The sequence below is a fragment of the Mirounga angustirostris genome, unplaced genomic scaffold (assembly GCF_029215605.1).
Source record: "Mirounga angustirostris isolate CCGP_5_RB_7025 unplaced genomic scaffold, mMirAng1.0.hap1 SCAF_2, whole genome shotgun sequence".
NCBI classification, from domain to species: domain Eukaryota; kingdom Metazoa; phylum Chordata; class Mammalia; order Carnivora; family Phocidae; genus Mirounga; species Mirounga angustirostris.
The window spans coordinates 117,931,440-117,944,081 of NW_026991710.1; the positions used below are offsets into that span (position 1 = coordinate 117,931,440).

General features: G+C 43.0%; 1 protein-coding gene across 3 annotated transcripts in view; it reads right to left on the reverse strand.

The window, feature by feature from the left end:
* TBC1D9 (TBC1 domain family member 9) overlaps positions 1-12,642 on the reverse strand; it is a 120,439-nt gene that overhangs the window by 60,382 nt on the left and 47,415 nt on the right. For 2 of the 3 annotated variants that reach the window (XR_010409573.1, XM_045880406.3), the window contains exon 2: positions 10,722-10,832. Coding sequence is in view for 2 of the 3 variants with exons in the window: in XM_045880406.3 (XP_045736362.1) it covers positions 10,722-10,832 (111 nt within the window). In the remaining variant the exon portion in view is untranslated. Of the gene's footprint in view, positions 1-6,653; positions 6,763-10,721; positions 10,833-12,642 lie in introns of those variants that run through there. The other variant, XM_064585087.1, reaches the window with a different exon arrangement.

Below are 12,642 nucleotides of genomic sequence, written 5' to 3' on the forward strand. Positions count from 1 at the left end.
GTTCTTTCTGTCCCTCTGAAACAAATAATACATTATATGTTAAAAAAAAAAAAAAAAAAAGAAGAAGAAGAAGATAGCAGGAGGGGAAGAATGAAGGGGGGAGATCGGAGGGGGAGATGAACCATGAGAGATGATGGACTCTGAGAAACAAACTGAGGGTTCTAGAGGGGAGGGGGGTGGGAGGATGGGTTAGCCTGGTGGTGGGTATTGAGGAGGGCACGTTCTGCATGGAGCACTGGGTGTTATACGCAAACGATGAATCATGGAACACTACATCAAAAACTAATGATGTAATGTACGGTGATTAACATAACATAATAAAAAAAAAGTGTTCTTTCTGTACATATTCACGTAAGCACATCCACCCACCCACACACGCAGGGTAAAAATGGTGTATATGCATGCATATACTCATTCAACAAACATTTACTCATACTTCCAATTGTAATGGATAGAATACAAAGACATTATGGCTAATTCCCAACTTTTTCTTTTAAATATATACTTTTGAAGATTTTATTTATTCATTTTTAGACAGAGAGAGAGAGCACAGGGGGCAGAAGAGAGGCAGAAGGAGAGGAAGAGGAAGAGGAGAGAGTGGAGCCCGACACATAGGACTCCATCCCATGACCCCGAGATCATGACCTAAGACAAAATCAATTGGATGTAACCAACTCCACCACCCAGGCGCCCCTCCCATCTTTAAGTAGGCCAGCCGAGCACTCTTGTACCGAATTTCAGATTTACTATAAACACTGTTTCCCCACCTCCTGCCTTCTCTGCTGTCCCAGGACCTGCTGTGTCCCACCCCGTTGCACTGTCCATCATTTCCATGATCTCTATCTCCTACCACCTAACACCATTTGCACCACTGGCTCTTCTACTTCTTGCTGCCCAGAATGTAAATCCCCACATTTCTATCTTCTATTGCTACCACTGCCCCCCACTGATGCTGCTAGTGTGGTTTCCATTCAGCTCTCCATCTCCTGTTGCTTCTGCCATACTTCTGAGGGTCACATAAAAAGACTAGGCTTCTAGAGCTATCCTGAGCCACTCACTGCTCCCACGTATAGGAAAGGAGCCGATACGGCATGTCTCCACAGCTTTAGGTCTTGCAACCCTTTCAGCGTACCCGGTGCCTTGGGCCTACTTCTGTACTACCAAACCGGTTTTGGAGGTTTCTTCTGGCTCTATCTACATCTAAGATATCAAAGTTCCAGAAGACTGAACTCTAGATAAGGAAGGACTTTGTGTACCATTATATGAAACCATTATCACCATATTTGAGAAGAGAAAAAAGACACAAACGCCATCAGCCAATGGTAGTTTCAGGAATTACCTATGGATACTTACCTATACCCAACAATACTTTCTAGGGCAAGTAATGAAATGTACCTTCTACGACAAAAACACCACATTCTCTGAACACTTTCCTAAATGTTCCAGGTTCTGGGGACTAGAGGTATGATCAATACCGACAAAGCAGAGCTAGATTCCCTGACCCAGCAGACAAGACAAATTCTGAAGATGCCACTCTTGTAAAAATTATTTGTGAAGTCACGTGTCCATTTCTGTACACTTCTCACTCCAGACCAAAGAGTCCACATTACCTCTCAGAGATCACAGAGCAAATGTCCTACTGTTTGAGACCCACTGTTGCTTTGCTGGACCACTCTTCAGGAATGAGCTAAACTCCAAAGGAAAAATGTTGGAATCCTAACTGTTCCTTATAAATAGCTCTTTCCTTTCTTAAGACACTAAATACAAGTGCTGCAATATTTAAGATCTTGGAAGTTTTCTTTGGTTATTTTTTAAGGTGAGGTAACATGGAGCTCTTGTGCTGTGAATAGGGACTGGTTTATTTACTCAGCAGTTTTTTTGTTTTGTTTTTTTAAGATTTTATTTATTTATTTGACAGAGAGACACAGCGAGAGAGGGAACACAAGCAGGGGGAGTGGGAGAGGGAGAAGCAGGCTTCCCGCTGAGCGGGGACGCCGATGTGGGGCTCGATCCCAGGACACCAGGATCAGGACCTGAGCCGAAGGCAGCCGCTTAACGGCGCCCCCACCCAGCAGTTTGAACAGAAGGTGTTAGATGCTCAGAACAAGAAAGGAAGGGCTTGGCTGTCCATTTTCTGGAAAGGCTTCATTTACAGAGATACAGCAGGAAAAACAAGCTGACCTAACTGTGCAATCAGCTGGCACAACAAAGAAAGCCAGTCTTGGGAAAGAGAATCCTCCAGAAAATCCAAGTTAATCCAGGTTAAAGCATTCTGCTGTGGTAAAAACTAGATCAACACCTGATGGGCTTAAGGTTACTTAGAAATTAATTTTAGAAAAATGGGAATCTTTTATCTTTCGGAGTGGTGGTTTTTGTTTTGTTTTGAAGAATACTAGCCACAGGCTCTGTGCATATATCTAGGCAAAATTTGAACATTCTTTAAGATGATGAAAAATTCAAAATCATCCTAGTCTAATTTCTCATCTAGCTTTAAATGTATCTTAAAGTACATAAAGGCTGCTTGAAATAAAAAGGAAGAAGCATTAAGATGGAACCATGATTTGATTCTATCATATCTGGCCTCTGAGGATTAAGCACAAAGGCTTACAGCCCTACTGATAGATGATCAGCAGATATTTCTTTGTGATGCATGATTACCTAGCTCCAAACCTATACTTAAGGATGAATACCTACCATTTACATGGGCATGGATGGAACAGGAGGGGATTATGCTAAGTGAAATAAGTCAATCAGAGAACGACTGGTTTCACTCACATGTGGAATATAAGAAACAGTGCAGAGGATCATAGGGGAAGGGAGGGAAAACTGACTGGGAAGAAATCAGGGAGGGAGCCAAACCATGAGAGACTCTTGAATCTGAAAAACAAGGAAGAGGAGGTGGGTGGGGGGATGGGGCAACTGGGTGATGGGCATTAAGGAGGGTACGTGATGTGATGAGCCCTGGGTATCATATGCAACTGATGAGTTATTGAACATTACATCTGAAACTAATGATGTACTGTATGTTGGCTAGCTTTTTTTTTTAAAAAAAGGATGTTATTTAGAAAAACAAAACAAAAACCCAAAAAACAAAACCTACTTGAGCGCAATAAGTATGACTAGAGGTTAGATTACTTGGAATAAGAAGAAGCCTGGTTATCAGGCAGACAATATCACATCATAGAACAGAACACGGGCTTTGATGTCAAAAAAAGTACAGCTGGTTTCAAAAGTACACATACTGACTCTGTAATCGTAGGTAAGTTCATTTCTTTGTGCTTCGAATGCCTCATCTTTAATATGTAGGTAACAACACCTGCCACACTGGATTGTGCTGGGGATTAAAGAAGATTATACACACATGTGAAGTCCTGAGCACAGGTCTAGAGTATATAAAGCACTAAATAAACAGTTACTTTTGCTATTACCATCGCAAGCAATAGACAAAGATCTCATCTTGACTTACGACGCTGGAGGTATTTCTAACTTCTGATGTCAGGGCGCTGAAACATCGGCTGGTTAACCCTTGCCTGACTAACATGCATTCAGCAGAAATCTCTCTGGCCATGGCATCATTATGTTTGTACTGCTAAGTGTACATATTACTGGAGTAAGGCGTGCATAGAACAATTCCTTGTGTAACTACTGTTAAGCTTCTTACATAACTGCTTAAATCTCTTATGGGCCATAACAATATGCTCATAGCTTTATAACCACTTTTTTTTTTTAAGATTTTATTTATTTATTTGTCAGAGAGAGGGAACACAAGCAGGGGGAGCAGAGGCAGATGGAGAAGCAGGCTCCCCGATGAGCAGGGAGCCCGATGCGGGGCTCGATCCCAGAATCCTGGGATCATGACCTGAGCTGAAGGCACCCAGGCGTCCCGCTTTATAACCACTTTGAGAAAAGAGAAGCCCAGGTAACTCATCCAGCCTTGACTGTAAGATTCCTACAGTCCTGGATGTGGTTGATGTCCTTATTTTAATTTCACTTAAGTGCCAAGGTCTTTTTCCCACTCTGATGGGGAGAAAGTAAATGGCTATCTTTCTGGAAGGCAATCAAGCTAGGGACACTAAAAGCCTTACAGATATGTATATTTTTGACTCAGCATATCTATTTCTATAAATTTATCCTCAAGTGATAATTAAAGGAATGTGAAAAGATTTTTTTTTCAGAGGGTATTGATTAAGGTTGTTCAAAATGCAATTAACATGAGGGGAAAAAAGACTCATGTTTCCGATAATAATGTATCAGATAAATTATGTTACACACACAATAAAATATTATCTACTCATTAAAACATGTCAGAAATAGGTTTTATTGACATGGAAATGACATATGACATATACATGAAATGACATATGACATATCATGACATATGGCATATACGTGTGTGTGTGTGTGTGTGTGTATACAAAGTCTTTTGTATACAAAGTCTAAAAGGTGATTTGGAGGGGCCCCTGGGTTGCTCAGTCAGTTAAGTGTCTGACTCTTGGTTTTGGCTCAGGTTGTGATCTCAGGGTCTTAAGATCGAGCCCCATGTAGGGCTTCGAACTCAGCGAGGAGTCTGCTAAAGTTTCTTTCTCCCTCTCCCTCTGCCACCCTCCACACTCGTACGCTCCTTCTCTCTTTCTCTAAAATAAATAAATAAATCTTTTAAAAAATATAAAAAATAAATAAAAGGTGATCTGGAGTGTGGTATTGTTTTTAAATTTTATTCTTTTTGCTTATCTTTATTTTCTAATTTTCTGCAATGAACATGTATTACTTAAAGAAAAAAAACAAGTTTTTTTTTTTTAAGATTTATTTATTTATTCTAGAGAGAGAGAGAGAGCACAAGCAGGAGGGGCAGAGGGAGAGGAAAAGAGAATCCCAAGCAGACTCCCTGCTGAGCGCAGAGCCTGACATGGGGCTAGACCCCACAACCCTGAGACCATGACCCAAGCCCAAATCAAGAGTTGGATGCCTGACTGCGCCCCCCAGGCACCCCACAAGTTGTTTTAAGCTGCTGTGTTCCCAAAGATGCAAGAATAGTTTTTGAGATACCCGGACCAAGAAAAGATGATAAAATGCCAACTTCCACATTACATGTATTTCATGTGGATGGCAACTAAATTATCCCACATATTCTCTCTCTATTGTACAGAAATGGCAGGAGCAGAACCAACTAGCAATCTTTAATTAAACTCTGGGTCTTACCAGCTGCTGACTACAAGAATGCTTAATCATAAAGGCCAGTATGGTTCTACTCAAAAAGTACTGGGCTAGGAAGAGGGAGACCTAAGAATTAGGTCTCAGCTCTGCACTAACTAGCTACAACTAGGATTGTGAACTTGGGCAACTCACCTTGCCTCTGCATCCTACTAAAATAAAACCGTTAGGCAAGATGGTAGCTAAAATAGCTTTCAGTTCTGAAAACGAATGAGCATCTAGGCCCAGATGAAATTCTGGGATGGTAAAGAAAAGAGAAACTAAATCAACAGGCAACCACATCAAGGCACCATGCAGGGCTGTGTCATCAGTGAAGTGCCCATCAAACACACATTTCCTTTATCAGTCCTGCTGAAAAGTCAGATCCAGAGGGAATTGTCATCATCTCCTTCTTTCTATTTATTGCTCTTCTCGGTGGTCCCAGAGCTCCTCTGTAGACCACGTCCTTGGAGTTACCATCATTTTTATGTGTCTATATTCTCACTGAGGCTGTATAACCCTTCTTACTGTTAGAACCTTCTAGCTCTTCTAATGGGGAGAGCCAAATGGGTTGCCTTCTACTGAAATCCACTGAAGGCCAAGGAGGGCAGAGGACTGGGCTCTCTCCTGCCTCTGGAGCACCAAGTACAAAACATCTGCTGCTGAGGGAAGACCTGTAGCTGTTTAGCTTCCTAATGAGAGCCTCAGATGAAAAATAGTCAACTGACTGCTGGGGAGAGGGGGAGACTGTCAGAATATAATGAGCTCAACAAAGCTGGCTAGACAAATTCCTATGGTACTGCTTCCTTTATGTCCGTAAGAGATGGCAAAAGGTGTAATTTACTGCACAAACCACTGAGCAAAATGCAATTCAGCAGGCTAGAATTGATGGCACAATGGAGTATCAACTGAAGAGAAAGGTGGTCTGGATGCCTGGGTGGCTCAGTCGGTTAAGCTTCTGCCTTCAGCTCAGGTCATGATCCCAGGGTCCTGGGATCGAGCCCCGCATTGGGCTCCTTGCTCAGCGGGGAGCCTGCGTCTCCCTCTCCCTCTGCCCCTCCCCTCTGCTCATGCTCCCTTCTCTCTCTCTCTCTCTCAAATAAATATTTAAAAAAAGAAGAAGAAGATTAGAAGCAGCTTATGAAAATAATGTTTCACCAAATAACTCTTGCTTTTTTTCCACCCTTCTTTCTATATGGTTCATATTATTGCCAAGCGCCAGGTGACTGACTGCTACGTTGGGAGTAAGCGAGACTCTGCAAAAGACTCGCTGTGACTCAAGTCTAAGGCAAGTCAAACGACTAGGATTTACCCCTGCTCTTCTACAGAAAGTGGTCTCTTGAAGACACTGATGGTTGATGCTCCCTTGAATCCCACTTACACGTTGCAGATTCACGACATGCATGGCGTACAGCAACGTTTTGCAATCCTGTGGATTCTACAGGGCAGTGAGCTAGACTCACCTGGTTTTCTGCTGACACTTCTCTTACAGCAAAGATTCATGAAAAGTCAAGCAAATTAAAAAGCTCTTGACACGCTGTCCCACCAAATACCAACTTCGTAGTTTATAAAAAAAAAAAAACAAACATTAAAATGACAAACCAAAAGGTCAGCATATCAGAGAAATCTGAAAGCTGACAGCTTCCGCTCTTAAAATCCTCTCCTGAAAGGGAGCCAGCAATTTGGGTTTTAAATGGAAATCGATAAGAAGGACTAATGGTGAATGGGACTTTCACGCTGGTTGTCACTTCCGTGGAGTCTTAAACAAGGAAATTCTGGAGGTATCTCTATGGGTAATCAATATATACAAAAGCTAAAGCTGTTCTGGGCTTATTATAATGAGATCATGCAGTTGTGACAGGCATTATTTACTGGGAAAATGAAAGTACACCTCTTTGTGGTATAAAGTATGCCATCAGCATGTACTGCCTCGTGTTCCTTAGTGTTGGTTTGGCAAATAATCCAGGAATAATTCAGCTTTGTAACTCTGGGCTCTTTCCTACACGAGCATTCACAAGAGCATCTGCTTCAGAGAATGGCAAAGCCTCAGAAACTGAGAGGAGTAGTGATGTCAGGTCACAGGGAAAGAAGAAAAGCTTAGGGCTGAGCCGGCAGGAAAAGAAGAGTCACAGAGGCACAAACCAGAAGCTCCCCTCAGTGTAAATGCACACTGCCTGGCAAGTCCAGGTGCCTAGAACTGCTGTAAGGAGAGAAAGGAGAGCTCTAAGGAGCTCCAGGCTCCACAGGATCTCAAAAGCCTCCGGACACAAGTGGTAGGCAGGCTGGAAGGTGAGAGAGAATGTGTCAGAGTGTCCTTTCCACACCCTTGTTAAGTGGCCCTGCCGGCTTTCTAATTCTCTTTCTTTTTACTTCGTCACTTGCTGACTACAATGTCTATTTTAACACATTCTAGAATGTTTGCCGACTAAATGTGACGCATTCCCACCAACCACCTCAGGACACTTCCCCCTAGACAGGAGCTACTGGGTCCTTCCTCTGTGTATTGAATGACGGCTTAGAGGAGCCTGGGTGGCTCGGTAAGCCTGTCTTCTTCAGGGTCCCAGCTTCCCTCTTCCTGTAGCCTTGATCTCCTTCCTCTCACTCCAATCCCCACCCTTCACTCCCAGGTGGTTTTCTCCATGCCCTGCACCCTGATGCCATGCCTTCATTCACCAGAATGCATAAATGACTGATATATTCCATCATTTCTCATGGGCCTGTTTGCATCTAAACCAGAATAACTCGAAAGGGATCCAACACTACAATGCTAGAATTTCAGGTACCATTAAATCCTTGAGGGAGCATTCCGAGGGCACCAGGGCCTTCCAGCAGCTGGAAATCACACCCAGATAACCTCTCCTACTGTGTAAAAGCCCAGCTGAGATTCTTGCATTTAGTTGGGCACCCTGCAATCACCTGGCCCTGTGTGGTACTGGTTCACACTGGGTTATAATTGAATATTTACTTCTGTTCTCAAGAGCAGAGACCGGATCTAATTACCATTATATCTTTAGATCCTAGCACAGCACTTCCTACTGAGTGGAGATCAACTTAAAGACTGAGCAAAGTCAACTCAAAGAGCTCCCAATGGCCAAAGCTAGAATGATTTGAGGAACAAAATAAAGTAGCACTGGACTCTCCAAAGTATAAAATCAATATGCATGATTCCATACTGATAAAAATAATTGAATAAATTAAAACTCCCCACTCCTTAAGGGTGGGCTGTGGTATAGTGACCTCCAGAGAGTGAACAGCATGGCAAGGGACAGAAAAGAATAACAGTGGAGAAACCCAAAAAATACTACTTCAGCTGGATGACTGAGGAAAACCTCATCAGTCATAAATTAACAATATGTACCCTTGCTTGACATAATGTGATAAAAATAGCACTTTATCTCTGTGATCTCCCTCAACAAAAATCCATCACCTTAGCCTAAACATGAGAAAAACATCAAATTGCAATAGAGGGAAGTTCTACAATATACTTGACTAGTATCCTTCAAAACCAGCAGGGTCATCCAAAACAAGGAAAGCCTGAGAAACTTCCACAGCCAAGAGCCTAAAGAGACATGATAACTAAATATAATATAGTATCCTGGATAGGGTCTTGGAACAGAAAAAGGACATTAGGTGAAATCTAAATAAACTATGGCTTTGGGCGCCGGGGTGGCTCAGTCATTAAGCATCTGCCTTTAGCTCAGGTCATGATCCCAGGACCCTGGGATCGAGCCCCGCTTCGGGCTCCCTGTTCAGCAGGAAGCCTGCTTCTCCCTCTCCCACCCTCCCTGTTTGTGTTCCCTCTCTTGCTGTGTCTTTCTCTGTCAAATAAATAAATAAAATCTTAAAAATAAAATAAAATAAAATAAACAAACTATGGCTTTTGTTTAGTAATAGTGTATCAAGAGGCGCCTGGGTGGCTCAGATGGTTAAGCATCTGCCTTTGGCTCAGGTCATGATCCCAGGGTCCTGGGGCTGAGCCCCAAGTCGGGCTCCCTACTTGGTGGGGGAACTGTTTCTCCCTCTCCCTCTGCCTGCCACTACCCCTGCTTGTGCTCTGTCAAATAAATAAATAAAATCTTAAAAAAAAAGAGTAATAGTGTATCATTATGGGTTCATTAACTAAAACAAATGTACCATACTAAGATGTTAATAATAAGGGAAACTATGTATGTGGAGGGCAGATGGGAGCTCTCTGAACTCTCTGATCTAAGACTGTTCTAAAAAATAAAGTCTATTAATAATAATAAAAAAAATCGGGCGCCTGGGTGGCTCAGTTGATTAAGCGACTGCCTTCAGCTCAGGTCATGATCCTGGAGTCCCGGGATCGAGTCCCACATTGGGCTCCCTGCTCAGCGGGGGGTCTGCTTCCCCCTCTGCCCTCTTCCCTCTCGTGCTCTCTGTCTCTCATTCTCTCTCCCTCAAATAAATAAATAAAATCTTAAAAAATAATAATAATAATAATAAAAATCAAGTGGAGGTAAAAAAAAAAAAATGAAAAAAAAATTAAGTGCTCAGTGCCCTTGCTTTTCCTATGGTTATTTGCAAAGCCACATGCAAACAAATAACTAAAAAAATCTTGGCCAGGGCGCCTGGGTGGCTCAGTCATTAAGCATCTGCCTTCGGCTCAGGTCATGATCCCAGGGTCCTGGGATTGAGCCCTGCATCAGGCTCTCTGCTGGGTGGGAAGCCTGCTCCTCCCTCTCCTACTCCCCCCTGCTTGTGTTCCCTCTCTCGCTGTGTCTCTCTGTCAAATAAATAAATAAAATCTTAAAAAAAAAAAAAAATCTTGGCCACTTTGGATTAAAAATTATTTTCTTTTTTTTTCAAGATTTTACTTATTTATTTGATAGAGAGATAGAGAGAGTGCACAAGTAGGCAGAGCAGCAGGCAGACCTTCAGCTCAGGTCAGGACCCATGACCTGAGCCGAAGGCAGCCACTTAACCAACTACCACCCAGGCGCCCCTAGATTAAAAATTCTTGTGAGAGATCCAATAATGGCAGGGCTGCTGACCACCATTTTAAACACAGGACATTATTATAGATTATGATCAGGGGAAAAAAAAAATCCCTACTCAAGTAGGAAGTACTGTGCTCAGATATGTATTGCTGAGTGCACACAAGTAGTCTCCATGTTCCTCTTCATTTCCCAGCTGCCCATGGAGTTAAGCTGGGGTCATGCGACTGGTTCTAGGCAACACAGTGTGAGTGGAAGTGGGGTGTGACACGTCCCGCCCAGGGAGTTAAATGTGGGTGTGCCTCTATCTCCCATTTTTCCCTTCTAAGTCATCCTCCCATGGAGGCTTCGTGTCATTACAGTTGGAGAAGGCCACGGGATCCAAAGGAGACTTTGCCAGAGTGAGAATGGGGTAGACAAAGGAGCCATTAAGATTTGGAGTTTACCTGCTGAAGTGGCTATGCTTAATTACTCTAAAATACCAAGTGATTGTATTCCCAAATAAAGGGTCCTTCCCTTCTGGCAGAAAGTTGTTAATCACCAGATTTCTCCATATTTCTAAATATTGCTACTTACCACAGGCGATGGTCCAATAGACCAAAGAGTCTGGAGTCTGGTAAAGGATTCGGTAAGGAGCCACCCGGGCACTGGAGTCCAGCACAACATCAAGGGTACCCACGAGAAGGCCTGAGGGTGGAGAAGAGAGAAGAATGCTTAAGGGTCTCCCCAGTGCTTCCCCCAAATTCCCAGAGGCAGTGTCAACATACTCTTTCTGTTAGACCTCCCAATGCTCTTCCCCTCCAACCCTTCTCGACAGCCCCTCTCTTGTTGCACCCCACCTTGGCAAAGTCTTCATCTTAAACAGTCTGATGCTGACTCTACATTACTTTTTCCAATAACCTCCAAGAGAAACTGCCTAAGTTGGAAGGCAGTCTGCTGGTGTCAAAACTAATGGGAGGCTGACAAAGCTGGGAGCTCGGTCCCTGGCAAATGCCCGTACTTACAAATGCCTATTTAAAATAAAAATAAGTAGGGGCGTCTGGGTGGCTCAGTCGTTAAGCGTCTGCCTTGGCTCAGGTCATGATCCCAGGGTCCTGGGATCGAGCCCCACATCGGGCTCCCTGCTCTGCGGGAAGCCTGCTTCTCCGTCTCCCACTCCCCCTGCTTGTGCTCCCTCTCTCGCTGGGTCTCTCTCTGTCAAAATAAAATAAAAAATAAAAATCTTTAAAAAAATAAAATAAAATAAAATAAAATAAAATAAAAATAAGTAGGGTATTAAGCACTTATGTGTTGGTGTCTCTGCTTTATCTACATTATGCCCAGTGTGCATTATGTCTTCCCCCTTTTCACCGAAGAAACAAATCCTTAATTTGAGTAACTTGTCAAGGCCTGGAAGCAGTCATGTCTATCTGAGTCAGTGTGCCAGGCTGGCCTACATATTATTTTAATCTGTCCCACTTTTCTTTGTATTGGAAAAGTATAGGTTAGCTCAGCAAACATCAAGTAAGTACCTACTGTGGGCAAGGCAAACCCGGCAGGCACAAAACAGTAAGACAGAGTCCTTAAGGTATGTATAATCTAGTAGGGGAGAAGGCAAAGCAGTGATTTTCACACTTGTTTAGGAGTGAACAAGGGCTGTGAAACAAGCATTTCCCCACCTCAGTGGCAGAGTCCTTTAGCATTTGTCACATCAGTCATTAAAACCAGAGATGGCTGGAGATGACTGCCCTCCTCAATGATGCAGTAACTAGGCTGAGGGTCAGGAAAGGCATTGGGGTAGCATACGGTGGCATTCTGTGGGACAGGAACCTCACTGATCTGTCCAGACCCCAGGGGGAAACTCGCCCATGTCATCCAAGTCCAGGATGCCTGAACAGTCAGCAAATGAATTTACCTATTTATTCATGAGAAATGCAAATACTCAGTGCACCAATGCTCACTTAAGAAGAGGCAGCGTCTTCTCTTTCCAGGAGTGCAAATCTATCTTATAACCACCATTCCTTCAACATCCCCACCTCCTGGAAAGTGTGCCTCCTTTATCTATCCCAACCTGGGATTAGGCACCGGACATTTTCTTCATTATTCTAATTAACATGGACACACAGACACACAAATTCCACAAAGTCAAATAAACTAGATCCCTTACTTGACAGGATGAATCCAAAAGATCCCCATAAAGTAAATGCCCAGAATTATTCCAAAAGTTGGATGGAAATCAGCACAGAGTGGGATTTGGACTCAGAAGAACCAATTAGGAACTCTGGATAGTTTTCATCTTAGGGCAAGGCATCTTATTTTCAATGCCTTGGTTTTCTCAAGGATAAAATGGAAGACAACATCACAGTTACGAGATTGTTCTTGTAATAAGACGGAATATAATAGGATTTAAGGGCAACAGGCTGAGTGGAATAAGAGGTTAAGAAACCAGTCTGGAACTTGCCAAGACACTCTTTTATTTAATTTGACTTCTACTTAGACGGCATGTCTATTAAAAATG